The sequence below is a fragment of the Lepisosteus oculatus genome, chromosome 3, assembly GCF_040954835.1.
Source record: "Lepisosteus oculatus isolate fLepOcu1 chromosome 3, fLepOcu1.hap2, whole genome shotgun sequence".
In the NCBI taxonomy this organism is placed as follows: Eukaryota; Metazoa; Chordata; class Actinopteri; order Semionotiformes; family Lepisosteidae; genus Lepisosteus; species Lepisosteus oculatus.
Window position 1 is genome coordinate 18,736,952 of NC_090698.1, and position 27,011 is coordinate 18,763,962.

At 37.9% G+C, this 27,011-nt stretch overlaps 2 protein-coding genes across 3 annotated transcripts in view; one reads left to right on the plus strand and one right to left on the minus strand.

The window, feature by feature from the left end:
- LOC102689581 (poly [ADP-ribose] polymerase tankyrase-1) overlaps window positions 1-599 on the minus strand; it is a 141,799-nt gene extending 141,200 nt beyond the window's left edge. For both annotated transcript variants that reach the window (XM_006627156.3, XM_015339996.2), the window contains exon 1: window positions 56-599. In XM_006627156.3, the coding sequence (XP_006627219.2) occupies window positions 56-551 (496 nt within the window). In that variant the 5' untranslated portion in view covers window positions 552-599. The remainder of the gene's footprint in view (window positions 1-55) is intronic.
- Window positions 1-27,011, plus strand: part of rpl17 (ribosomal protein L17) — a 306,152-nt gene that overhangs the window by 146,318 nt on the left and 132,823 nt on the right. The gene's annotated exons all lie outside the window — the stretch shown is intronic.

Consider the following 27,011-nt stretch of genomic DNA (forward strand, 5'->3'; position numbering starts at 1 on the left):
TTCAAATGTCAAGCGATAGAAAACAAATCAAACACACACACAGCGAAATACTGACCGGCCGCGAAGTGAAGCGGGGTGGATTTTCTCCCGGCCATGTCCTTGGCGTTCACGTTCCCCGAGTCCACCAGCCTCTTGACCCGGGACACATCCCCGTTGCGGCAGGCCTCAAACAGCTCCCTAAACGCCCCCCCGCCGCCGCCGCCGCTACCTCCCGGACTTGCAGTGCCCGAGTCCGGGCTGGAGCCGCCGCTGCTGCTGCTGCTGCTGCCCCCGCCGGTGGTTGTCGTCGTGGAGCCGCCGCCGCCGCCGCCGCTGCTGCTAGCAGTACTGCTGCTGCTGCTAAGGGCCGGAGCGGGGAGATCGGGGGAGGCCGGCGTGATCTCCGCTTCCCCGCTGCTGTCCTGGTCGGCGCCAACCGGGACCGTGGCTGCAGCCCCTGCGGGTGCAGGAGCAAGAGGTGAACCTGGGGGAGTCGGGGAGAGAGAGGAGCTCCGCGGAGGGGACGACAGGCTCTGTTGCTGCTGATGAGACGAGCGACGAGACGCCGCCATTTTCACAACACAGGAGTCCCTCTGGCAACAAAAACAGCGCCGCTCACTTCCGGGAAACAAGCAAATGCGTGCTTCCGGACGTGGACAGCCAATGATCGCAGAAGCAAAACAACTTAACAAAGGACAGACGATCCCGTAGCGCAAATATATGCTGTACGGACTTTATTGGAGCCGGGGCAGAAGTGAAACTCAGTAGAAAATGAGGAGAATAACACGCATTATGTACATACATCGAAATAAAAGTACCCTTGAACACTACTCCAATTTATTTTGACAAATTAAAACTTTGCAACGAAGATAAACACAACAAATAATGTAAAAAAAAGTCAATTGGTACAAATGTTTCGCCTCGTTTTCTGCGCAAATAAACACACTTTGTTGAATAGTTAAAGCCATAGCATCCAAAATTAACAGTTACCATATGTAATCCAAAAATCTGGTTAGACAGCTCTTGATCGAACTCAGATTCCTGACATATTATGGTCTTCTTGAAATTTTCAATGTGTTCCTTCAAGGGTTCCCTTCTAAAGGTGTTCTATGGTGTATTTTGAAATAAACACGACAGAGTGCAGCAGAATCACAGTGAAACATTAAACCCAGATGGATAATATTTTTGCCATGGCAGAGAAAATTAAAAACCACATCCTTGTGGTACATGTACATCTTGGAACCCATGCAGTATTACTGGACAGATTTATCATGGTAATAAGAAAAACTGAGGTTTTAGTGGATAACAATTGAGGGGCAGCAATAGAGTACTAGCTGGAAGATTGTGGATTTGATTTTCTTATGTAGACTCTAAGTACCCCATATGAATGGACACAAGCATGGCTGGAGTTACTTGGGCTAGTGTCATATACAACAAAGTCATCTAATCTTAGTCCATTTAACACCACGAAATCTGAGATGAGCTCAAACATGATGAGCCACAAGCCTCCAGGATAGCTTTTAACAACGGAGGATACAGAAATAGAAATGAGTATTTGCTAGTCTCTATGAGCCTGTCAACTCACCTGCACCCAGGAAAATCATGGATCCAGTATATCATCTGCCCATGCTTCTACTTCCATACTCTACTGTGTGATTAACTGTAACAGATTCACAATCGGTTCTTTGTATTACCTTTTTTACCCAATTTTATCACTTCAACATCTACAATGCTAACTTACAGTAAGTTTCTCCTGCATTTCTGGATTTTGCTGGTTGTCTTAAATTAGAAAGACCATCCATGGAGTCAGTCTTATTTTGCTCTTAATGTTGGGAAGGTCTTAATCAAAGCTCATCTCAGCATACTCCAACCCCCACCCCCACCTCCTCCTTCACTGTAGCATTTATTGTGGAAACCAAAATGTTTCTTAACTACTTGGTCTCCTGTACATGACGACTAATCAACACATTTGCTTGTGGACTCTTTATAAAGCCATCTATCTTAAGATTAAAATAATGCAAAAATCGAATAATGTGTCAGCTTTATCCCTATGCAATTTACTTTTCTATGTTTAATGAAAACCTGACACTGGAGATATTAAATAGAAACAAATGCTGCTAATTAATTTCATTGTGTTTTTTTTTTCACAAATGGCAACAATAAACATCACTCATTGTCATAGTAATTACTTCCAGTGCTCTTATTCCTCTTCTAAAGCATGTTGTGCATATAATTAATATGTTTTGAAATGCACTCATACATAATTACATCATCTTGGTAAGGAACCAGGGAGTGTCCGCCATAAGCAACAAAAATTACTGACATAGCATCTTCTTAAAAAACTGACATGAATTTAATCAACTTTTAATTGTAAACATAGCATCAATTATGACAAAAAAACATTTTGCAGCAGGTTGACTGCCACAACATTGATAAGTTAATTTTTCTGATTAACAGTGGGTCACAGGCTACCAGTGTGTGTGGCCCCTGCTGGAAAGAATTCAAGCTTAAAATCTTGACATGTTACATTGCCTGTGTAAATCCTGGTCAAGCATGGGTCAGATCACTTGTCTCTGAGCTCTAAAATGGCACACATCATCCCAGTTCATCCCACTAATGCTCCATAGGGCTCAAGGTTTGGAAGCAGGACATTGTTGACACCACTGTCGCATACTCAGAGAAAGCTGTTACACAAGCAACAGGAGGACTCACTTTGGCTGTCTGGAATGTTATCACAGCTGGATGAGTCCACAGGAGGAGCAACAAGCGATGCCCCAGAACTTCATCAGAGAAGTAGTGTGCAGTTGGGATGTGTTATAAGGGGATTGCTGTAGCGACCGGACACTCTTGCCCAGACCATCATATTTGGATCTTCCTGTTGATCGATCTGTTGTACACAGCGCTTGGCATGACACTCTGCACATCCCTACTACGTTCGCAGAAATCTATCAGGGGGGGCTACACAAAACCCTGATTCATTGTTACGGAGGATTTGGCATCACTGCCTTCATGTCCACATGAATTCATTTAGTCCAGCTTCCAACATATTGATTGCATGAAGGCATTGTTCCCTTGATAAAAGATCCTCTTAATATTGGTTCTTTTCTGTGGTTTTCTCTTTCGATTTTTTACAAGGTTTGACATTAAAACCACCTCATCACCTGTGTCCAATTGACTATCTCACTAATTAGGTGATTTAGTGATTATACAACCGTTGAAGTCACTTAAGTGTATTACAGTCTCAGAAGTATCAATTAGTCAAAAAGATGGCAAGAACATTTAATTAATATCCAATATTTATATACTTTATTTTTCAGTAATATGTTTGTTTTGATGCTCTGTACAAGAGTTTGTAATATTGATGATCCCTATAAAACCAATTGTTGGTTTTGCATCTAAGTCAGGTGTGTAAGAGAAAAGTTAAAGAAAATGACTAAACTGAGTAAAAAAATAACAAAACATTTACCTATCTTTGCAATACAAAGTGCAAACCAGTACCAAACAGGTCAATTTTTTACTTTCCATTGGTCTGTTAATTTAACCCATAAACAACATGCCGTCCATCTTTAAAATGAGACATTAAACTGAGGTCCTGACTCTCAGTGCTCATTAAAGATCCCTGGGCATTTCTCAATAAGATTAGGGAGTTATTCGGTGTCCCAGGCCAAATTTCCCCCCTCTGGCTTTACCGTGGCCTCCAAATTGTATGATTGGCTTGCACTTGCCCTGGGATGGACTGGAGAGCCGTCCAGGGTGTCCAGGGTGTACCCTGCCTTGCATTTGTTGCAGTCACGATTGTAGTTTGTCCCACTTAAGGGCTCTCCGGCTCTTTCACATTTGAGTTGATTTTGTGCACCTGCTCCCAGTTCCTGCCTCCCTACTTAAGCCAGACGCTCACTCTGTTCCGGGCTCTGCATTGGTTTCCAGTACCAGTGGAGTATGGGACCTGGAGCGCCTGGTCCTGTTTCCCCTTTTTCCCCCCGACCCTCCGCCAGATGGTATAAAGCGGTTTGGCGAATGACATGACATGACATGAGATGACAACATGCCATTCAACTTAATCTATGTCTCCAACACACATGACACTACTGTCATTAAAGAAAGAAGCTCCATGCAGTCTTCTTTGTATTACCCAGAAGCCTCTTTTATCTGCTATTCTAAAATAAGCTGTGTTAACACAGGTCAATTTGGAAATAAAATAAGACATTTGCCTAATTCTGTGAAGCCCGATTCACTCAGCCCACACAGTTCACTGGGGCTCTCTGTGATTTGAAGAAAGCTGTGTGAGCTGAAAATCCATTATTTAACATTGCAGAACTACTGTTTGACTTGAACAGAGACTACGAATAGCATTGTTCAGATCAGGGAAAATAATACCTGTATTCATTCTAGTTTAATGTCTTGCCGTGACATCCGCTAAATCATTTTATGTAAAGCAAACAAAAAGAGAACCCAATTGGAATGTTAACACAGAGTACCTAGTTGTGGTAAATCCTAATATACAATATTTATAGGATAATCCTAACTGACGTAAATTACACTACACAGTAGCAAATCACTTACCCTTTCAGATCTTCACATTTGTTTGACCAGAGCTCTATAAAGTCTTATACACTGGCTTTGAAAATAATTTAATTGTTGTTCATTTGGTTGTTTTTCTTATGATAGAGAATTCATTGCATGTTCAGAAGTGTGCCCAATCTTACATTTGGTTCATTATCAGGCACTTTAAAATGTGGTGTTCTGTTAGAGCAGAGCTATAAGCTATTAAAACAGATATTCATATGAAATGAATTATAAGAAATGTGTTTAGAATGTGCAGATTTTCTCTAAAGCAGGATAATGTGACAGAGACGCAAAAATATAATTCTCCTGAGATACAGTTTTGTTTGTTCATCCATACACTTTCTAACCACTTTATCCAATACAGGGTTGTTGGGTTGCCGAAGCCTATCTATGCAAACAATAGGCGCAAGGCAGGATACACCCAGGACAGGACACCAGTCCGTTGCAAGACACACACATGCACACACTCACATCAATTTTTCCATTTTCCAGGAAGCCAATTAACCCTACATGATCTTGGACTGTGGAAGGAAACCCATGCAAACATGGGAAAAACATAAAAACTCTATGCAGATACTGTAGCACCCCCGCCCCAGGGCTGCAAGGCAGCAATGCTAACCACAGCTCCACCATGTCATCTTTGTTCAAACTTGCTCTTTCAGAAAAGAGAGTTCTATATATTGTTCCAGCACCTTCATAGAAACGTGTCCTTTGTTTAGCAATGGAAAAACCAATAGAATCTTTTATCATATTGACACAGTCTATGAAATACTACTGCTGTGAGTATTTAGCAGCTACTTTTCCAGTTGGCTAGTTCTGCAGTAAAATTAGCTGAATAGAAACTGAAGATCCTTTCCACGTGATAAATCAGAGTTCCTAAGTAGTCATTATTTCAAAAAAGCATTTTACATATGCAGCTGTATTCATTTATACAGCAATAATCCTCTGCAATTTCAGGACAAAGGCCTCTGGTTGCAGTTTTTTCATGCCACTATCAGTAGAATCACTCTGTTGCTCTGTTTTGCAGCATGCAAAAAGAAGAAAAAGAGAAAGGAAAATCTTCTGGAGGCCTTTATTATCTTTCACAGCAGGCTGACTAAGAATATCCATCTCGATGACTCCGGGAATATTCCAAACTAATGAGATTGGAGGAACATGTATTAATGAAGGCTGCGCCGCGTCTAAGCCTGCAGGCAACCTGTGATGGATGACGGCGGTTGAGCGAAGGCACCTAGAAAAACAAACTGGTGCTTGAAAATGAAATTGCGCCCAAAAACCAGGCACAAGTCCTGTCCAGATAAATACTGATGCAGAAGAACACGAAGGGGAAGGGAGTGACATTTTCTGCATTTCCTGGAAAAATTGCATTTAAGCAGACAAAACAATGGTATGTTCACTCTGACAAAATCCATAATTTCCAAGGAGCTGCGAAGTAGACTCCATCCATTCTCCAGATACAGAAAACATTTCTACTGTCACACCTGGAGGCCATCCGACCCATGTAATGTTTGTTTGTTTTTTTTAATAGCCAATTGATCTGAGGATCTCATACAGCCATTTCTTAAGGATACCAGGATATCAGCCTCAACGACATGGGTGGGAGTATCTTGCTCTATAATCCCCAACCTGTTGGGTAAAGAACAGGCTGAGACTTGATTCACTTGATTCACTGTTGAAATGTTGTATGTACTAAAGACATTCTTAGTGTCTTTGAAGATTTTGAATACTAGAGGTGTCCTCATAGTCTTCCCTGTTCAATACATTTCAGTTCTTTCAGCCTGTGAATGTAGGGAATTCTTTTTAGTCCAGCTAGGTATACAACTGCTCTTCTTTGAACCTCTCTGAATGGCTGATTCCAGAGCAGTAATATCTTTCTTATATCTTAGAGACCAAAACTGTACACCGTATTTTTAATGGATCATACTAGTGCATTAGTACATTTTAAACATAACATCTCTAGATTTGATTTGTACACTTTTAATAAAACACCCTAATATTGTTTTTGCTTTTTTATTGCTTCTCCACAGAGTAATGGTAAACAAACCTGCTTGAGTTGTTGCTGTTTTTTTATTCCATTATATACAGTACCTTGTTGACTGGAAGCAGTCAAGTAAATAAGAATTCAAATCACCCGTGTCTTCCACAAGACAGAGGAGTGACAAGTTGTGTCTTTTTTTATTTTCATCCCATTGACCTCCCTGCTCTTTTGATTTATTGCAACACGTTGACAAGCAACTGACATCTGCAAATCCAAAAGTAGACACAGAGGGAAGGTAGACTCAGCATCAAGCTACAAAATCTAATCTGACATTTCTCTCCCAAGAATGTTAACATCTTTAAAATAAGAATTTACATATATGTTAAAGTTATTCAAAATTACGTATTAACGTTCATTATAGGGCATTTCAACATGATGAAAAAACAAACTTTTCTATCATTTTCAAACTTTGTGTTAACCTCTCTTTCTTCATGTTTAGTAAAGACATGAAGAACTAAATTATCCTGAATGATCATGAATTTGTAACAGTAAGGACAACCCAGTTTTATCAAGTCAACATCCTGAAAGCACAGAGCAAAAACAAATATCAGCTGCATCAGGCAACTAGTAAAAAATATCTGGGACCTGAAGATTTTTGTTTTCTAAGTCAATTATCTGGTCTTGTTTTAATATCACAGCAAAAAAGAATGCCAAGTTGTATGCTCACTGCTTAATAGCAAATTAGATGATTTAATTTATTATCAGCTAAAAGGCAATCTTCCTGCCCCTTCGTCTAGAGAATTAGCATTGACTGGGATTTCTTTTTGATGTTTTATTTTCTCTCAGCTTTATAATTCACACTGTGGTGACATTTTGGTGGAAAGTCTTAGGCATGTTAAAATCAGTTTAGCAGAATAAAGGCTAAATAATTATGAAATTGCTGAAATTTTATATTCTTTTCAGACAAAAAAATGCCGCAAACACTATTCAGAGGAATGAGACCTTCAGTACTTGTATATTTGTTCCTTTACTTTCTTGTGAGTGGTCTGTCAATGGAAGTTCTGAAGCTGCTTTCAGCAGTGTGACAGACAATTTCAGCTTCATTAACTTTTATCACCCCCACACATTTTAATCCGGGGAGAAGCAGGCAGCTCACAAATTAAAGTGCAGGACAAAGTTGCAAAGGTAAAAATCTATCCTGTTAAATATGCACGAGTAAGGTTGTGGTCTTCTTGGTTTAAAAAGCAAAGCATTAAGGAAGATCAGCTGAGGAGAGTCCATAAAAATGTGACAGTCTTATTACAGCTGTTGATGAATTGCCCTTTTTCAGAAATAATTATATAAATATTTCAAGGTATCTGTCATCCCTGCATTTTATTTGTTACATTTAGAATGTGTCACATATGACATAGAATGGATATCTAATACCTGATGTGACCTTTGTTGAGAGCTGGCAGGCCACAGATTCCATGAGATGAATAAATTATTTTTACAGAACATAGTGCAACATATTGAAACATTATGCAGGTCTTCTCAGATCTGTTGCTTAAACATGTATGTGTTTTGTAAGCACATCACAAAGTACTGTGTATATTTCTTAAACCACTCTAAATTGTAAATTGTGTTAATTTGTGAACTAGCAATTTAACAAGATTGAACATTTGGATGTGAAGGACTCCATGTATAATTTTGTGCAGACAGCATGTGGCAATATGAAACAAGCTACCCACCTATTTTGATGAAGATGATACCCTGGTTTCTTATACAAAACAGCTGGATGAGATTAATTAACTAACTACCAAATGGGTCAGATGTGCCAACTGTCAAGGATGTCAGAAGGGACAAACCGTGGAATGGCAGGAGAGCGAAAATAGACCCTATGCGTAGCAGCGAGACGGGGGTTAGCCCGGGCTCAGCTGTTCAGGAAATGCCATATAGAAACCTATGCCCTCAGGTAGTGGACGTGGGGCAACCTGGTGCTAGGCAGGTTTCAGGACATCTGAACCTCAGTGCTGAGCGAGGAGCAGAGCAGAAGCAGGAAGTAAATAGGCTACACAACAAGACACACCAGAAAGACATGAATAATCACAGGGAACTAGGAACAGGAGAGAAGTAGAGCGCCCTCTAGGTGTACTGGGCATGACACCAACTGGCTTCCTGTCATTTGTAACCCTTCTTGTGTTTTTAAATTCTTATTTTCTTTTAGCTTGTCAGTGTAGGACATTTCTGGAATGTTTCTGAGGACTCTTCTCTAAACTAATTTATTTCTTACTAATGTTATTAGACCGAAGACTGAGTGAAAAGGTCAAGACAGTGACAATGCAAGGGGAAGTTTTCTGTTTGCACCTAAGACAGTGGTCTTAGGTGCAAAATAAAGCTTGTGATTCTTCACACTCATTCAACCAGAGAGAAATGAAACATATTGCAGGATGCCAAATGGCATCTTCCTGTCCTGTTTGTTTGACTTCTTCTTTCTTTGTATGTTCCTTTGATGTGTTAAAGTCTTGCCTGCTTTTAATGTATAAAAAGGAAAGTGTAACTTCAGTCCAGTGAGCATGTCTTGAGTGCTAGGGGAAACCCTTGATCTGTGATATGCTCCCCTTCAGCTGATTGAATTAAAGATCTCTGTTTGACAATCTCCTAACCTGAGTGAAGACTGAGTTTTCTTCAACACTATATATTTTATATATATATATTTTTGGTAACATTGTGATTCAAAAGGGGAATCTTGGGGCCCTGGGTTCAGTTCTTGGCCGTGGGTGTTTGTCCCACAGTTCACACTGGTAGGTTAGCTGGTTTCTGGGAAAAATGGCCCTGGTGTGTGTGTGTGTGTGTGTGTGTGTGTGTGTGTGTGTGTGTGTGTCTTGTCATGGACTGGTGTGACATCCAGGGTGTATCCTGCTTTGCGTCCATTGCTTGTCTCAACACTGTATTGATTCAAGGAGATAAGAAAAGGAGGGCTGATTTACACAAACAGTATTGGTCTTATGCTGGTATACTCTACCATAGGGTTCTGTTTTGTGCATTGTTTTGATGTTTTGTGGTTCTCAACTAGATGCCCAAAATCAGAGGACCTTTTGGTGGGCAGTGGCTCAAAAGGGGAGAAGGGGCACTTTCTGGGGCAGGATTTGTTACATTAGAGTATCTTGGGCCTGCTTGTATTTCTGTGTTTTTTAATTTTACAGAAAGTTTGGATGTGACTTAAGAGGCATTATAATATTCACAACCTTGGCATAAAACGGTTGTCCATAATTGCTTATTATGTTTGATTAACAGACAAGATATTACACCTCCTCTACTGAGCATATACAGTACTTCATTTTCCTGATATACTGTAATACATTTTAACAAGAGGACAGAACAAATAAAAGAATTACCATCTGCAGGTCCCTGCCCAAGATCCTACTGGACTAGAAGACTATCCTGGAGGCCACCAAAAACAGGGTAACTTTTTCCCCATGCTAGACAGTACCAATACTTTTTCAGGAGGAATCTGTTCTGACAGCAATTGTCGAACTGTTGATCTTGGTTTTACTACATTAAATCTACTGTAGCAGGTTTGTAATTGCTAGTATTCTTCCTTTTACTACCAAGGTGGCTTCCAAATCTTTGTGACTCATACATGATTTTCTGAAAAATAATAATAAAAATCTGAAAGATTAAATCTTTCACACACATATTTACAACATGCACCATACTATGCACCATTATGGTTTTAACCTAAACAAGAGCTTCCGAGATAATGTTGTGTATACAAAATTTAAAAGCTTCAAATCTGAGTTTACATTTAAGTGAAATTGTAAACGCAAAAAGTAAAAAGTATGTGAAAAATGTGAAAATGTCTATGCTCTTTTACAAAAACACTTTACAAAACTTACAGTATCTATACACCCAGTACATGCTGGATTCACTTTGCATTGATGCATTTCACACTGTGTTTGCATGCACATACTTTACAAAACACAGTGCCGTTGATGGCCAAAACAGACATCCTTATTTGCTTTCCAGATTGTAATGGACAGATCTCAGAGCATCACGCTCTTGGTGTCTGGAATCTTCTCACCAAAAATGAATCAGTTCTATCAAACAAAATTCAAGTTAAAGCAATCTACTGCCAAGTGGATGCTGACACTAGCACCAAGTCCTCAGGCCCTACGACATCAGCTTCACAGACAATTAGTTTTCTACCTACCAAGCAAAGGATTGATTTTTAAGATGCTGCTGCTGAAAACTGTGTGAACTGGACTCTCTTAATGGCTGCAGAACTGCACACTCAGTAAATCGACTTTATGGTATTCTAACATACATTCTTTATGGTTTTGTTTCTTTTTTAACTTCTGATCCCTTGCTAGTACAGTGTTCTCTGCACCTCAACTGTGTATGAGATTTTCACAGAAAATCAGAAACCAAAAACTACCAGTTAATTACCCAACTTTCAAATGTAGATAGAATATATTCTGTTTTCTCAGTGAAAGCTGAGAAATGTAACATGAAAGGTGCTATGAAGCATTTAGTAGCAAAATTGTGTTTTCAAATGTGACTCTAACATGATTACAGTGTGATGATCATGTTTTAATTATAGTTGATGCTATATAACTGTTTTATTTAACTTCCTCATTGCTAAAGGAAAATTGCTAGACCCTTTTTAAAACTTTGCTTATGTTAAATTCCCAGCCTTTGCTAGAAATGTTGATTATTTTTGGTGTCTATTTATAAGGGATGAAGCAACGTATTTAATGGAGCAACAAAATGAAGATAATCTATCTAAATGTTTTTTTTTACCATTCCTGTGTGAAAACAGAAAAGTCTGGGCTTATGTATTAGCAAAAATGTTATGAGTCACTGGAGGTAAAATATCACAGTGGGAATTGTTTTCCCAATCTGATGGATCATAGACCTGGAATTCATTTTTATGAGATAAACTTTTTCAATATAAGCAACAGAAAGCCCTGTTCTAGAAACCAAAAGGTTTTCCATTTCTCAGGCTTTCCCATTAGCTTTATACATATACTGATAATAAAAATGCATCAGTCTGGGTTTTCCATCAGTTACTCCTTGGGCACATACACAATGTTATTTATTTTTGAAATGGTGAGCTGATAGGCATGTTGCTTGTTTGAGGAATGTTCTTTGAGATAGCAAGGTACTGAGCTCTGTGACTTCATACAGTAAATATGACAGACGCTTAGTTTCTGAGTTAAATTTGCCAAAAAGTGCTATTTAAGGACACGTGTAATTATTCATTTAAAATACATTATTTGAATTAACACAAGAACAGAGAACCCCCCCCCCCACCACCACGCCTTGCTTCAGTAATATACGTTTCAGGTCAATAACAGTATGATTGAAGCCAAAATGCCTGTAAAAGACATTGCAGAAGAATGAAACGCTCCGCCTTACTAATCAGTGGACAAGTTCAGAGAACCCAGGAAAAAGACTCTGTAAGGAAGAAGCCACATCCTGTAATGTCCCTGCTTCTGACAGTGCTAGTGGAAGATAACGCATGTAAAGACATTGTGATGACCGTTATTCTGACTGTCGCTAATCACTGATCTACAGGATTAATGCTGATGTGGAGAGCACCATTGATGTTGATGGAAAAGAAGCTTACTGCTGAAGTTTTACAAAGACGTTACACCAACAAGGTTTTCCCTTCCTGCAAGCAAATCCAGAAGTGTTGATTTTCTACCAGGACAAATCATGACCAAAAATGATAAAGTCTTGCCAGGGCCAGCTTGTTCTCCTGACCTGAATCCAATAGAACATGAACAGCTGCACAGTAGTGCCTGGTGGAACATCCCCCAGCTGTCATTCCAAAGGCTGGATTAAGTCGATGCATCAGCACTGGCAGGGTTGCGTTAATGCTCAGTGAGTGCTTACACGATATTAATCTTGTAGTGTCCTCATTTTGACACTGTGTCAAAAAGTATCATTTATCCATATTCTCTGATCTGCATATTTTCACATTTTCTATGATTTTGTATGACAAATATGTTTAAAATATTGGGAACAACCTAGTAGATCTGAGTGTCTCAGTTTCCTTTTTGCATCAATGCATACCGTGCCATGTTATTATTCACTTCACCACATAGTGTTAATAAAAATAATTCCCCAGGCCCCTCAGTCATGAGTGACATTCTGTTGACATGTTATTCTCCCATTCTTTAATAGTTTGCAGCAATGATGGCTGCATTCTCCCATTCTTTTATAATTTGCAGCAATGATAGCATCAGATTGTGTCTGTATTGCGTTGAAAGTAGTGCATATACTAGAGATGCCTGTTTTTACAATGTAAATGTAACTTCCAAACAGTTTTGCCTCATTCTTGTGTACATGAGGTCATCTTAGACCGATTGTCATTCTTACTTGATCTATATCTATTGACTTATTCTGGTCTAGAATATGTGCAATCATCGTGGGAAAAGAATCATCTGCAAATGATTGTCACGGGAGCTGGTCCTGTAGTGCGTATTTAGGACCCTTTGCAGACAGTATAATCCAGAAGTGACTGGAAAAGGGCTACAGGGAAAACATGGAGAGGAATGGATGGGAGGACTGACAGGGGGTGGTGCCGACGGTGATCCAGGTGCGAGGGGGCGCACAGGCGAACAAGTCCAGTGGGAGTCCAAAAGGGAAAAACAGGGTGCAATCTAAAATCCAGGTAGTTGGTAAATCAATCCAAGACAAAGACATGGAAAAGGGATCCATGGACATGGAAGATAAAACCATAACGGAGCAAGGCGCTCCAAACCCCAGACTCAGATGGTCAGGACATCTACGGAAAAGGCCTTGCCCTCGGGCTACTCCTGAGCCCAGTGGATAGGCGGGCCTTCAGACGTCCGTCTTTCAATATTGAGCCCAGAGCTTAGGAGGCACAAACCTATAATGTGACGGGTTACACAAGAGACAGGTGCACGTAATAATGAAGCTAATAATAAAATGTTGGAGCGCCCTCTAGAGGAGGGATGACGACCGTGACATTGATGAGACAGGGTACAGAATATCTTGTGCTCTACTTCCTTTACTTCATCTGCATATTGATGGCAAAATTGTGATTGGTATTAACTGTGTGGAACTCCATATTCTTAGGGTCACAGACCTGCATGTGTTAAAGCTACAGTACTATTTTACAGCTAGTTTAACAAAAAATAACTAATATGAATATGCTGGCGATTTTACTTCTTGACCAAATAATGAATTTACTTACATAGTAAAGAACAGAGTAGGCAAGAAAACACAGAGAACTTGGCCATTTCAGAGAGGAATTACCCCTACTGAGTTGCATGAACATGTACAGGATTAATCTGCAATTTCTCATTGGGGATCTACAAGCTTTTCTGCGAGAGAGTTTCGTTCCTGTTTCTGTTCCAGACACTCTATATCTCTCTGCAGAAATCCAAGGTCAGCAGGCCTAAAAATGGCGAGCTGAACATGGTTTCATCTGGGAAAGAAACTTGCCAACAGAGACATGACCCCTGACTGCCCTCTACACCCACCCCCTCAGGCTAGTTGGTCACCGTGGGAACCTGGCAGTGAAAGCTCCGGCCACTCATCATAATAACAAGCAAGAGACCATTTATAGCAAGTACTGCTTTAGAACAGGAAATACTGCAAAACAGCTGCAAGGGAACTGCCTTTTGTCATATGTCAGTTGACATATATTAATGGTACATAGGTACTGGATAAAAAAAAGCGTCAAAGAAAATGTTCAGAATGCTCAGGGAGAACAGACAAGCCATATATTTTTCTTCCTGGTTTGGGAACATTTTTGAAGAAAATTGCCAGTCAAATGATTAACTCTTCAGCTGTCGCTAAAAGGAGACTAATACAAAAAATACCTCTATGTTCGAAAGGAACTGTATAAAATATTAATTTGTGTTGAAAATGAAACAACTTTATAAAAAGTACATCTAAGAAAAAGGGTGTATTTGAATCATACAGTATATTAGATTTTGAATTTATCTCTTTGTTTGAGATCAAAGTTGCAAATGCTCTAGACTTATTACATACAATTTTGCATGTCAGTCATCTGTCAGGTTTAAATACAATTAAAAGTTTTCCCCATCATTTTGATAGGTCAGAGCACGGATACTAATATATGTGTTCAATACAGAAGGACTCTCCAAGCAAAATTATAAATGACTAATCATGACATGATATTATTTATAGAATTTATTTTGTACAATTATACACGCTTCAATACTTTTGAACTGATGGATTTCCTTCAGATATCGGTATAATTCAAAAGGATCACAGGTAAAGGGAAGGTCTTGGCCATCTATGTGGCAAATCAAAACCAATTTCAGAGCCTGTATACTGTATAAACTCAAATGGCACTATCATCTTCATCTGGCAAATAACTAAAAATTCATAGCACAATCAGGATTGTAGAATGGAATTATGTGAATATTACCTCCCCCTTCCTCTCCTGTTAATTTAAAGCCAATACCTTTTAAATAAAGCAGGAGTGCAGTCGATTAAATCTGCTAGGAGAAATTCCTTTAGTAAAGGAATTGATTGAGTGCCCCTGGGCTGTGGTATTCTGGGCATACAGATGAGTGCTGCTGGCCAAATGGCCAGGAGAAAGATAATCAACAGAATAGCAAGAATGAAAACAAAATGAAACTAGGCCTTGAGGAAAACTAGAAATACAGACTATGCCTATTTCTCAAATTTGAAGCCCCTTGATTTGTCTCTTATTCGCAATGACTTCAAAGTGATGATTTTTTTCATCTCAGCACATGTACTGTGTATATACTGTACTGTATGCACTGCTAGTCAAATTTATACATTTAATCACACTTCTGTAGAGTCTGATTATTAACACACAGTTTTAAGCAATTTCTTTAAATCGTGGAAAACCACATGTCTCCAATTGGGAGCACTGTGAAAACAAAAAAGTAGAATTAAATAGGAAATTCACTAAAAAAGGGGACTTGAATAAAAGGTGACCTAAAAACCTTGCATTTGTGTTTCAAAATGCAAGGTCACCAATATGTCTTACGCATAGAACAAAGTATGATTAATCAGCATTAACAAAAGATAGCTGTTCCCTGCAAACATCAAAAAGATTTATGCTCATTCCATGAAGCAGCATACAGTGATGAAAAGTCTTTAAGGTTTTAACTCTGTGTTACATAAGAACATAAGAAAGCTTACAAACAAGATGATGTCATTCAGCATATCGAACCCATTTGGTAGTTAATTGATCCAAAGATCGCATCCTGCTGTTTCTTAAAAGAAATCAGAGTATAAGCTTCATCAACATGGCTGAGCAGCTAATTCCATACTCCCACAATTTATGAGTTAATTCTGTAAATGTCTCCTGTTCTCAGTTTTAAATACACTTCCATGTTGTTTCCAGTTATGTTCTCTCTTACAATGTGTCTTTAACACCACCTGGTCCTTCCAGCTTTTTATTCACTGCAGAATTCTGATGACTTTTTTCTGATGAGTACAATTGCAAAATATCCTGTTTTGTACAGTTGTGTTAGGTTTTCATAGATGTTGCGTAGGTGGACAGCCAGGCAAGAAACATCCCTGGAAAAACACAAGATTGTAAGAATGCTTATGCTTAAGAATAGATGCATCTTGCCTTTTTGATTGCTAGTAGCTTATTGATTAGACAATCTCTTGAATGATCCCCAGTATATTGTCTTTAACATCATCAATGGGCAGCTTGTTCCATACTCCCACAATTCATTGTGTGTTCTGTTTTGAAAATGCATCCTTTGGATTTTCATTTGCATCCTTATAAGGCCTAAAGCTGTCCTATGGGTGAATTTTGTCAATAACATTCAGGCTATTGAATATTTCTATCAGGTCTGTTCCTGAACTCAGAGATTCTGCTCCCTCGATCTGTCAGGGTAAGACATCCCTCTATTATTCTGCATTGAACTGGTTTTCGTAACAGTCCTTTTTGTAGCATGGCAACTAAAATGATATACAAAACATGAAATTAGGCCTTGCAAATGACCTTTATAACATTTGAACATTTAACTTCCCTTGATTTCAATTTTAAATTATTTACCACATGTCCAAGCATTTAATTGGATGTTTTGATCACATTCTCACAAGTAAAATGTGTTAGGTGTCAACCTTTCCAATGAATGTTTTTTGCTCCAATAGCCACAAGCCATAACAATCAGCTATATTGATTTAGATATTGAATGCATCACAGCATAAGTTGAGAAACACTTGCACAATGGCGTGCTGAATGGCTATATGATCTTCTGTCCAAGCAGTACTGGGGACCAGGGGTAGTGGGTTTGGAACCCATCTACTGTAGGCCTCAGTGTAAAAGGTCAAACACAACAAGCTTTCTTATTTTTGCATATTCAAAGTTGCAGAGATTATGGCTGAAAATCTAAAACCTTCAACGATTTTAGGTAACAGATGCACAGTTGCCTTTTTCAGGCCCTGTTCAGGAGGTCTGTAATTTAGACATTTAAAACCCATGGACCTTAAAATATTTCTTAGCAGATGATCTTGGCATATGCAGTTATAATTATAAATAATAAACATATAAATTAATTAGAGTACATACATTCTGCATGTATTTATCTAAATTATTTGAAATATTTAAATTGCTTTATTATTCACACTTGCCCGGATTTCGTACAAGTCCTGTTTTATGCCACCTAGTGGTGACATCAAAGAACACAAGCAAGCAGCCTCTGGAGAGACTCACAGGGCTATTGTAGGAACATTGTCAATTTAGAGACAGGGCAGTCCAGTTACACTGGAGAGTAAATTGAGAGCAAAGCATATGTTTCTGGATTGAACATATATCGAGTAGTTTAAGTTGCTGTTCCAAATTGCTGGTATAATGAGAACATCAGAAAGTTCACATCCTAAAGGAGTTCAGTTGACTCATCTAGCCAATGTGATTCCTAGTAGCTACTTGATCCAAGAATCTCGTTTAGCAGTTCATTGAAAGAAACGAGAACATTGGCTTCAACAACATGGCTATCCAACAATTCAGGTTCTTGAATATTTGTGTCAAGAATATCAATATTTGTGTCTAGAATATCAAAGATATTTGATATCATTAAAGAATATCAAGGATATTCTAGTTAGAGATCCCTATAAGGGCAGGAATTAACTTGGTTTTTCACTGATGATTCCAGAGAATCAATGTCCCTTTTGTTGCATGGCATCCTAAATTACATACAATATTTGAAATGATGCCTAATTAATTCTTCTAAGGGCCTCATCCAGATGCTTCTTGTTAGAAATGAGAATACCAGCTTCAACAATATGGATGGCTAAGCAGTCTTGTTCCAAACATCCTCAGTGCTTTGTGTAAAGAAGTGTCTCTTGTTCTCAGTTTTAAATTCACTTCCAAGTAGTTTTTACCTGTGTACGTTGGTTCATGTAATAATATTAACAACCATAATTTATCAGGATGTTCACTTCTGTCATGCCCTCTGCAGCCAGTGCTCCTTCTCTGTCCTGTCCCTAGTTTCCTGTGCTTTGCTCTCCTTCCAGTGTCTCTCTCTCTGGGGCTATATATTTCCGGGTCACTTATTCTGCTTCGCTCAGAATTGACGTTCGGATGTCCTGAGACCCGCCTAGCACCAGGTCGCCACTCCGTCCGTGGCCTGAGGACATAGGTTTCTATACGGCACTCCAGAACTCTTTGCACTGCTGAGCCCGGGCTAACTCCCCGTTCCGCTGCTTTGCATAGGGTCTTTTTCACTCTCCTGCCTCTCCGCGGTTTGTCTCTTCCAACATCCGTGACACTTCATTGATTTGGATCGGTCATGAACATATAAGTTTACCATTTACCAGTTCTGTATTATAGTAATTATTAAAATAATTTCAAAGGTTTTGGTATTTTAAATAATAAAGTAAAATAAAATGTTTGTTAGCATATGGTACTGACAAACATTTTGAAAACTTCCAGGCTTTTCTTCAGAATTGTAAAATGTATGAGTTTTGAGCTCCCTCCTATCTATCAACTATTCTTACAAAGAGTGAAAAACTCATTTTGTTCAGAAACCTGAACAAGAAAAATCAATAAAGATTATCATTGCTCAGAAAAAGGTTAAGAGTCTTTTTTATTACATTTCAAACTGCTGATATTTTTCAGGAGCTTAGAAAATTTACTATGAATTTTTTAATAGGAATTATATACAGTATACTGTATATTCCTTTTATAAAGCTCTAGGTGATATTTTTCTTAAACTTCTCTTAATAACAAAAACAACACGTCAGTATCTAGGTGTGATAAAAAAGCCAGCGTCATTCAACACTTCCTCTCTTTATATCATGCCTCTGATTGATAGATCTCTATGCACAGCAACAATTATGCTTCTAATTTACTTTATTTTTAGGTTTCATTTAGCAATTAATTTCTTTTTATCCCTGACTTTTCATAATAAAGGGGTGTTCACACAGTCATTACCATGTGGATTACTTGGTTATTAAAGATACCAAGGCACTTTTTAAATAAATGGAGTTGTTAAAGTCCCTACATTTCTTAGTCTTGGTTCTCAGATCTGGGAAAGGAGACCTCCAAAGAAAACGTGGTGCTGGTGGACATGTAGGAGCATTCTTTTTTCTGTGCCAGAAATTCCAAAACCAGTGGGCCATTTTGGTGACCAGGTACACTAAACTGTAAGAGGTGGTGTCCTTAGGATGATTATGATGTCCTGATAACATTGAAGATCCCAGGGCATTTTTCAAAAGAGTGTGGGTATTGTCCCTGGTGTCCTAGTTAAATTTTGTTATGGGCTTGAACATTCTGAACAACCTAAGGTTTCCCCTTTAATTCACTTGGAGACTCTCATCCCCCGTACCTGTTCTGAAGTGGAGCTGCTGATATAAAGACATACTGTAGGTGAAGAAAACAACTATAACTATAACTACAACTATAACTACAACTACAACTACAACTATAACTATAACTATAACTATAACTATAACTATAACTATAACTATAACTATAACTATAACTATAACAACTGCCAGGTATTTGCTAAAACAAATATAGCAAATACCTGGTAGATAACAGATTAGGACTACAATAGTGGGACATATAATTAAAAGTGCAGTTTAAATTAAGGGATGTTATTCTAAAATTGTACAATGCAGAACCAAGACAAAATTTAGAATATGGCTTCCTTCACTAAATGATTGAATGAGGTACTCTGATCAATAAGCTACTATTATTGCCCAATGAGCTAGATGGGCCTCCTGTTGTGTGACCTTTCTTTTGTTCTAATGTGTCTGCGGGTGTCTTCCAAGAGACGGTCTCTTTTGAGGTGAGAGACGTCAGTCTAATCAAGTCAATAATAGTGATTTAGTAGTGTGGGTTTTTAATCGTGGTTATTCTGTAAAATTCTGTCAATGAATATTCTTCCTTTAAAGTTCAGGATTATTAAGTAATGAATCATAACAGTTGCGGTTCATAGATTTTATCAAGAAAAAATAAAAATAATAATAAATATTTATATGATAAATATTTCATGATTAATAAAGTGGTCAAATGTAACGATTTGTCATGTTTCAGCAGAAGCTCAGGATACATTTTTACACTACGTGGTAACATATTCCTAAAGTATTTATATCTCAGTACTGTCAGCCCTATTTTCACATAAGTAATTCAAATATTTTATGTAAGTAGTGCCAGTGGCTAAATATCAGTGAATTCTAATTAGATTAAATATATCAAAACAGCAGTCCACCAGTCCTTTGTCAAATTCACTGGTTACAATGTTTTCTTAATTCGAATTTAAGCCTTGTGAGCTTCGACACCTTTCAAAGTTGTCATTTCTTTCACACAGTGAAGCTATATTTATTGGTTCTGTTCCTCAGATTATTTTAGTGTTAGACTTCAGTCAGATAATGCAATTATACTGTAATAATAATACAAAAAGGACCTATTATATTATTATATAACATGAGTTTACAAATCACAATTCACCCTATTTATATTCTAAACAGTCTTATATTCTACTGCTTTTTGTAAAGTTTATTAAAACTAGTTAATGCTCATTCTGAGTGGAAAGGATTTTTGTGTAGCTGATGGCTGTTTATCCATTCTCTTCTCTGTAGCAGATGCACCCCTCAGCAACAGCTATGTGTCCATTTATTGCATTACAGGAAATTATTGGAACGTGGATATCTCTTAAAAGGCCTCAGGTAATCATTGCTTTAGCCCTGCTGCCTCAAAACTGGATAAGAAAACCAGATTAGCCCTCCTGGTAATCCCTTTAAATCGCTTGCTTTAACATGATGGTATACCGGCATAACTGGATAACTGGTCTCGTTCTGCTCTTTTAAATCTCAGGATGTCAGCTAATGACATGAGCCAGACTCTAACCCGTGATCACAGAGCTCAACCTCTGCAGGGATGAGCATCTTTACTGGTTAACCCATTGGCACTACTTTAAAGGAATTTACCATCAGATGATTGATTGGTTGGTTGGTTGATTGATTGGTTGATTGGTTGATTGTTTGATTGGTTGGTTAATTGGTTGGTTGGTTGATTGATTAATCGTTTAATTGGAAGATGAGAATCCCTACCTTTTTCTTTTGCATTAAATCCATATCAAATGAGATGTTCTCAGTGCAAACCATTGATACAGGGAAAAAATCTCACATCTCTCTCTACCTTTTTATAATAATTATAAAATAGCATTACAGTAATTTTGTTTGTCTCTCATTTGTTTGCCAATTACATGGAATCTTGAGGAGTTAATTCTTCAGTCATGTTAAACTTTATTAGTCCTTCTACTTATTTTTGTGATGTTACGGTGCTGTAATAACTCTTATTACCTACTGTACACTCTAAAAAACTCGAACTCTATAAAAACTCTAAAAAACACAGTTTCAACCAACAATAGCATCTAGCGCTGGAAAATCTAATATGTTTAAACAAGAGAGCCTGTACAATGTGCCGACAGATTATATAACTCGGCCTGTAAGATGATTCTGGGTGCAATTGCAATTTTGGAGGCAATTGCATCAGTGCAACCTGAAAATGAAAGGCAAGAGAGAGAATAGTTAAAACAGTTAAAAGAAGAATATTCAGAAATTCACCCGAAGAAAACTTTACTTAACCTATCTGTGGTCTATCTGTTTCTGTTTCTCTTGTTGCTCCTATTGCAGGTAAATTAAAAGTACCAGAATCTGTTAAGTGCTTTTCTATCATCGTAAAAGGAGAGAATTATCCAGGTTAGTGAGACACTTATCCTTGAGTAACAAGCCATCTGAATGTTTAATTATTTTAGGAGAGAAAGTTATCTATGGAAAGGGGCATACAAGATCAATGGTTAGTAAACAAAATGAAATTATTCTCCTGCTGCACCTCCCAGCACAAGAATTTTAGATTTGTCTTTTTTTTCTCTTTCATAAACCAGGCAGCCAACTTGAAAACAATTATTGAAAAAAACTGTTTTAAAAATCCTTATAATAGAAAATACAGATAGATATTTACTTACTACGAATACTTACTGTTGCACTGATGCTGTTATACTAGTTTGGGCACGTATTTTACTTTTGGAAAAACATGAAAACTATGTTTTACATTTTACAACAGGTGTATTGTAGAAGGGCTGAATGTGAACCACAGATAGCCAGTTGCTTTCCACAAGCTACTGAAATATATGAAACAACAAAACAAACAATATGTACGTTACCATAATGATACACAAGCGATCCCACTTAATGTCTTTTTAAATTGTTTCTGTTATAACTGACTGGCCAATGAAACTTCAAGATCATAGTGATTTATATCACTAGGTCTTCTAGGAATTATCACTAAGAATTCTAGTGACACTGAATGAGGGCTGTGTCAGAGGTTTTATGAAGTAAGTCTGTGTGAGTGAGAAACAAGGTCCAAATCCATGTGTCTAATAGCTAATAACTAGTGGAAGACGTGATATTTTATTTTTCTTCTGCCCAGGCTAAGTCTCCTAGTGTTATAAATTAATGCAAGCCCAGATAGCATTTGAAAATAACTCAAGATGAGGAATCAACCTGGAGTAACTGTTTGCCCCAGCAAGGTGAAGGCCAACAGACTTCTTCTGAATCAACAGGGGCCAGATCACACAGGTAAAACGTGGAAGAAAGTGTACTGAAATCTGTTAATAGGAGGCACTGTTAACATAAACAGCTGTGGAAGTCTGGAACAAACAATTCAGCCTTTTGTTGTTGTTTGTGTTGGTACCCTGGTTACACTCGAGAAATTGCTGAATGACATCTTCACATCACTTATTTGAAGAAATCAATTATTTATGAATCCTGTGTGATAGATTTCATGTCTTGTTGTGTTGTTTTTTGGAGACGGGAGGGGGGAGCGGACCCTTCTGAGCTCCACATCACCACAATGCATCACTGTCTAATTCAAAGCACGAACACTGAACCACATAGGAGGAAAACACGAGCAGCCATCCATGTGAGTGCAACAGTTACATGAAGTGGCTTCATCTGTCACACAAGAACACCTTTCTCTTAGATCATTTGAGTTGGGAAATTGGTTTAGTTGAAAAGAATGCATTCCCAGGATAACACTCCCTAGAAAGAACTTAACATAAATCTTAAGATGACAAAATAAATTCTGCTCAGACTACTTAAGGTGTCCAGCTTGCTTTAAATTACTTTTATATATCAAGCATAATTATGCCGCAGTATATTTCAAAACGTTTTGATTCGATATAAAGCTTTTATTTATAAAAAAGTTACCTTTATTCAGTGATGAAAGACACATGTGGTGGTATCTGCCTGTAGATGGCATCATATCCCATCATGAATATTAATAAGAGTAAAGATCACTTTTTCATAGAACAGCATTGAAGAATATTATGCGGTCTAGTCATTAAGCCATAAAGCCAGTATAAGACAAGTCCTCAAAGTACTCCAATAGGAAAATCTAAATATCAGGCAGGGTGAGAAAAATGCTTTTGCACAATCCATTTCTTTCTGAGGAAATTTGCCCATTTAAAGTTTTATATTAAATCATGAATAATGTTACTCAGCTAGCACTTGAAGGCACACATATGAATCATATCATACATATATTTCAGACTTGGAGCCCCCTTATAAGTTACCAAAATGTCAGCCAGCAAGTGAAAAGAAATGATTGAGTTAGATGAGAACTGAGCTGATAGTTTCCTGGTCCAAGATGACACATTTTACAACAAAGTAAAACCCATTACCTACTGAAATATTAATTTGGTTCTGGAGTAGATGAGACTTTCTAAAGGCTGAATCTGCCTACAATCAACGGATTTTGTATCACTTTAAAGTCTACTCCTCTAGTGTCTTTTTTGTATCTGACATTCTCTCATACACTTCAATGCTGTTCCAGTCCTTCCTGGGTGTATTTCTTGCATTTTGTGATATGCTGATTTTCACCTTGTTGATTCAGGTGTTCAGCATGCTTCCTTACAAAGCCAGACCCAATAATTTGTGAAGCAGCAAACTAAGTAAGACTTTAAGGCATCAGATATATTTTTGACTGTGCTATGTGACTCAAGAGAGGACTAATCCTATTACTTATTTTGTCATATTCACAGAGCTGCTTTAACAGCTGTGTCATTGGTGCTCCTGGACCAGTAAGGGGTAAATGTTTTTTTTCAGGGCCCACTCATGTCAGCTGGACCTCTGGACTTTTGAGGACTGAGTGATTCCCAATGTGATTCCCTATATATTTTTATTGTACATTCCTATATACCACAAAGTCAAATTCCACATAAACCCAAGATGAATAACAACCTTAAAAATGTAATAGCCAGAATCGCAGTGAGCATTAAGGATAAAATGCTGGTTACAGCAATAACAAAACTTTGAAACAAGTCTGCCACAAATTCATGACAGAAAGTTCACAGGTCAAAAATATTTTAACATGACAAAAAACTATTTTATTTTGCTATGGCTTTGACAGTTTCTAGCCTGATCTGAGTAGCAAGGTTGGGCCTTGCTAACTAGGTTCCTTCTATATGTAATGTTGCTAGTAGGTGCCAATCTTCCACCTGGGGAGCACAATAAAAAATGTATAATTTATAGTTTTAAAACTGGAATAAAATGTGTTGAAATAATCTATATGACCTTTTGAAAGAAAAGGGAGGGAAAAAAAGAAAGAAAAGAAGTATAATTGATTAGTCTTTTTTAGTTTTACTATTATGATAACCTGTAGGAGTAACAGGGAGATCCAAAGTCTACCATGGCTAAATGTAATCTTCTTTCTAACCAGCTGTAGGCCCCTTGGAATGCTATCATTTGTACACGATAAGCAGAATGTTCTAAAAATGTCACAGGCTTCTTAGTTCTGAAGTGCATTGTAGTTTCCATGGGGAGGAAATCCAAACACCACAAGTGACAGTAGAGGATTATTTGAGCCTTGAACATAATACATGATACAGCACATTATTCTGTAGTATACAGTATATATGCTGTTACCCTTGCATTCATCATTACCTATTCTGACACATAGCTTCCACAACAGTCGTGCTTAACATATGTGCTTTGTTGTGCATTCATTACTGTATAATCCAACTCAGGTATTTTAGGATTTGTTAAATTGTTTAATTGTTTTGGATAACTTCAGATTTCTTTTGAGGAAGAAAGCACATCACACCAAGGTGGGATGAGAACTGAAATTAATTGTTCAAACTAAGCCATGTAGTTTTGTTTTGTTTTTGCCTCTGCAAGCATCTGGAGATGTGAATTTAATATCATTGCAATTAGTTACAGTTCAGCTTTATTGTTTCCCATCTTTCATCAAAAAAAGCTTTGTTTTGTCAGGCATTCTGCATACCATACAGAAGCATTGAGGGTGCATGGGAACTGTGGAGAGACAGACATTAAGGTGATGCTTAAAGATAATGGAATTCCCAATGAATTACTACTGTGCCTTGCCTGGAACAGAATGTGAATAACTTCTGTAATTTCTCTGTACTCTGCTGTAGTTAGTTTCATATTGCACATTCATGTAATAGTTCTCCAGTTTGTGTTAGAGGAGACCCCACAAACAGAACTGAAGTCAAAATGTCACAGAGGTCAGAGGAATTCTGTAGGTTTGTCATGTGTTATCCCCGTGCAAATCAGCTGGAATTCATTAGTACTTCAGACAATAAATGCCACCAGAACACTTAGCAACAGGCCCTCGCGGTAGGACTGGGTGTGTGGAAGTAGCCACTACTGTATTTCATCCCCAGCAAGACAAAAATATTGCAGGGAAGGTAAGGGAAGGAGCACAGGGCAAATTACCACAGATCTAAACATTTCCAAGAAAATTGCCCCACAAAAAAACATTTACAACAAAACCTAAAGCATGCATGTGGCACATGCTGGACAAGCAGGACAAATGGAGATAAGCGATCAAAACGCAAATGTAGAGCAACCGCTTACATTTAGTTACTGGATGTTCATAACCTTGCACCCACAGACCCCTAGTCCTCATCATGCCAGGTTCAATCTAGGAATTATCTTGTGAAACTGTACAGTACCACATAGTTTGTGCTGTGGGTGGACAGAAATTCCTTGGTTATCATTTCCCTCGGAGTCGACATGGACCAGAATTGGATGTGAGAAGGACTTTTTGGAACATTCAGGAGGTGCCACAAAGCAGTAATGACCCTACTTGAAAAACAGTGTATGAAATGTATGTACATGGGGATGATATGTGAATTCCCATATTTAGTATGTAGCAGGGCTGTTTCTTAATAATGTTTCCCTCAGATTTCAGTTCAATTCATTAACCTGCATAATCGGGCATTTTTAGACGTTTCTTATAAAGTCTTTGTTTTACAGCTGACACTTTAGTTAATGATCTAAGTCCCTAAAGATACTAGTACAATATTGAGAGACATCTTGAATTAGAACTATTAAGCAAATGATATGTCAGTTAAGTAACAAAGAGCTAATAGTAATATTAGGCAATAGACATTGTGGCCACTGGAAAGCCTCAATGACTGCAGATTTTCATTCTACCCAAGCTCTTTACTACTTAATTGATGTAATTATTGGCTTAATTAACCCAGGTTTAACAATGATACAATCCCCACCCCTCCCCCAACATCTATAGGCTGTGGGAGATTTTTGTGGAAAGGTGTGAGTTATTATGGTAAAAACATCAATATCTATCTGATATTAATAGCTGCTTGGGAAGAGAACTGCAAAAAGACTGGGAAGGTTTTTAAACTACATATTGATAGCCATGGTAAAAAAGCTGACAAAAGGACTAGCTACATTGTAGTTGGTGGTTATGGTTTGCACTTAATTATAGAACAGGGATAATTTGTGCATCATTTTGCTTGTTCTTGGCCATGCAACTGGTTTCTTTGTCAATAAATTGCTCAATGGACCGACCACCTAAAAACTCAATGTGCAATGTTAGGAAAGATAATTTAAGCATGTTTACAAATACATTAATAAATGACTGATTTAAATAATCAAAATACCTGCCAATAAGAACTCTTATTAAAGTTATTAATTAAAACACCACCTTGTTTTTATGGACCACAACTGAACTTCACAA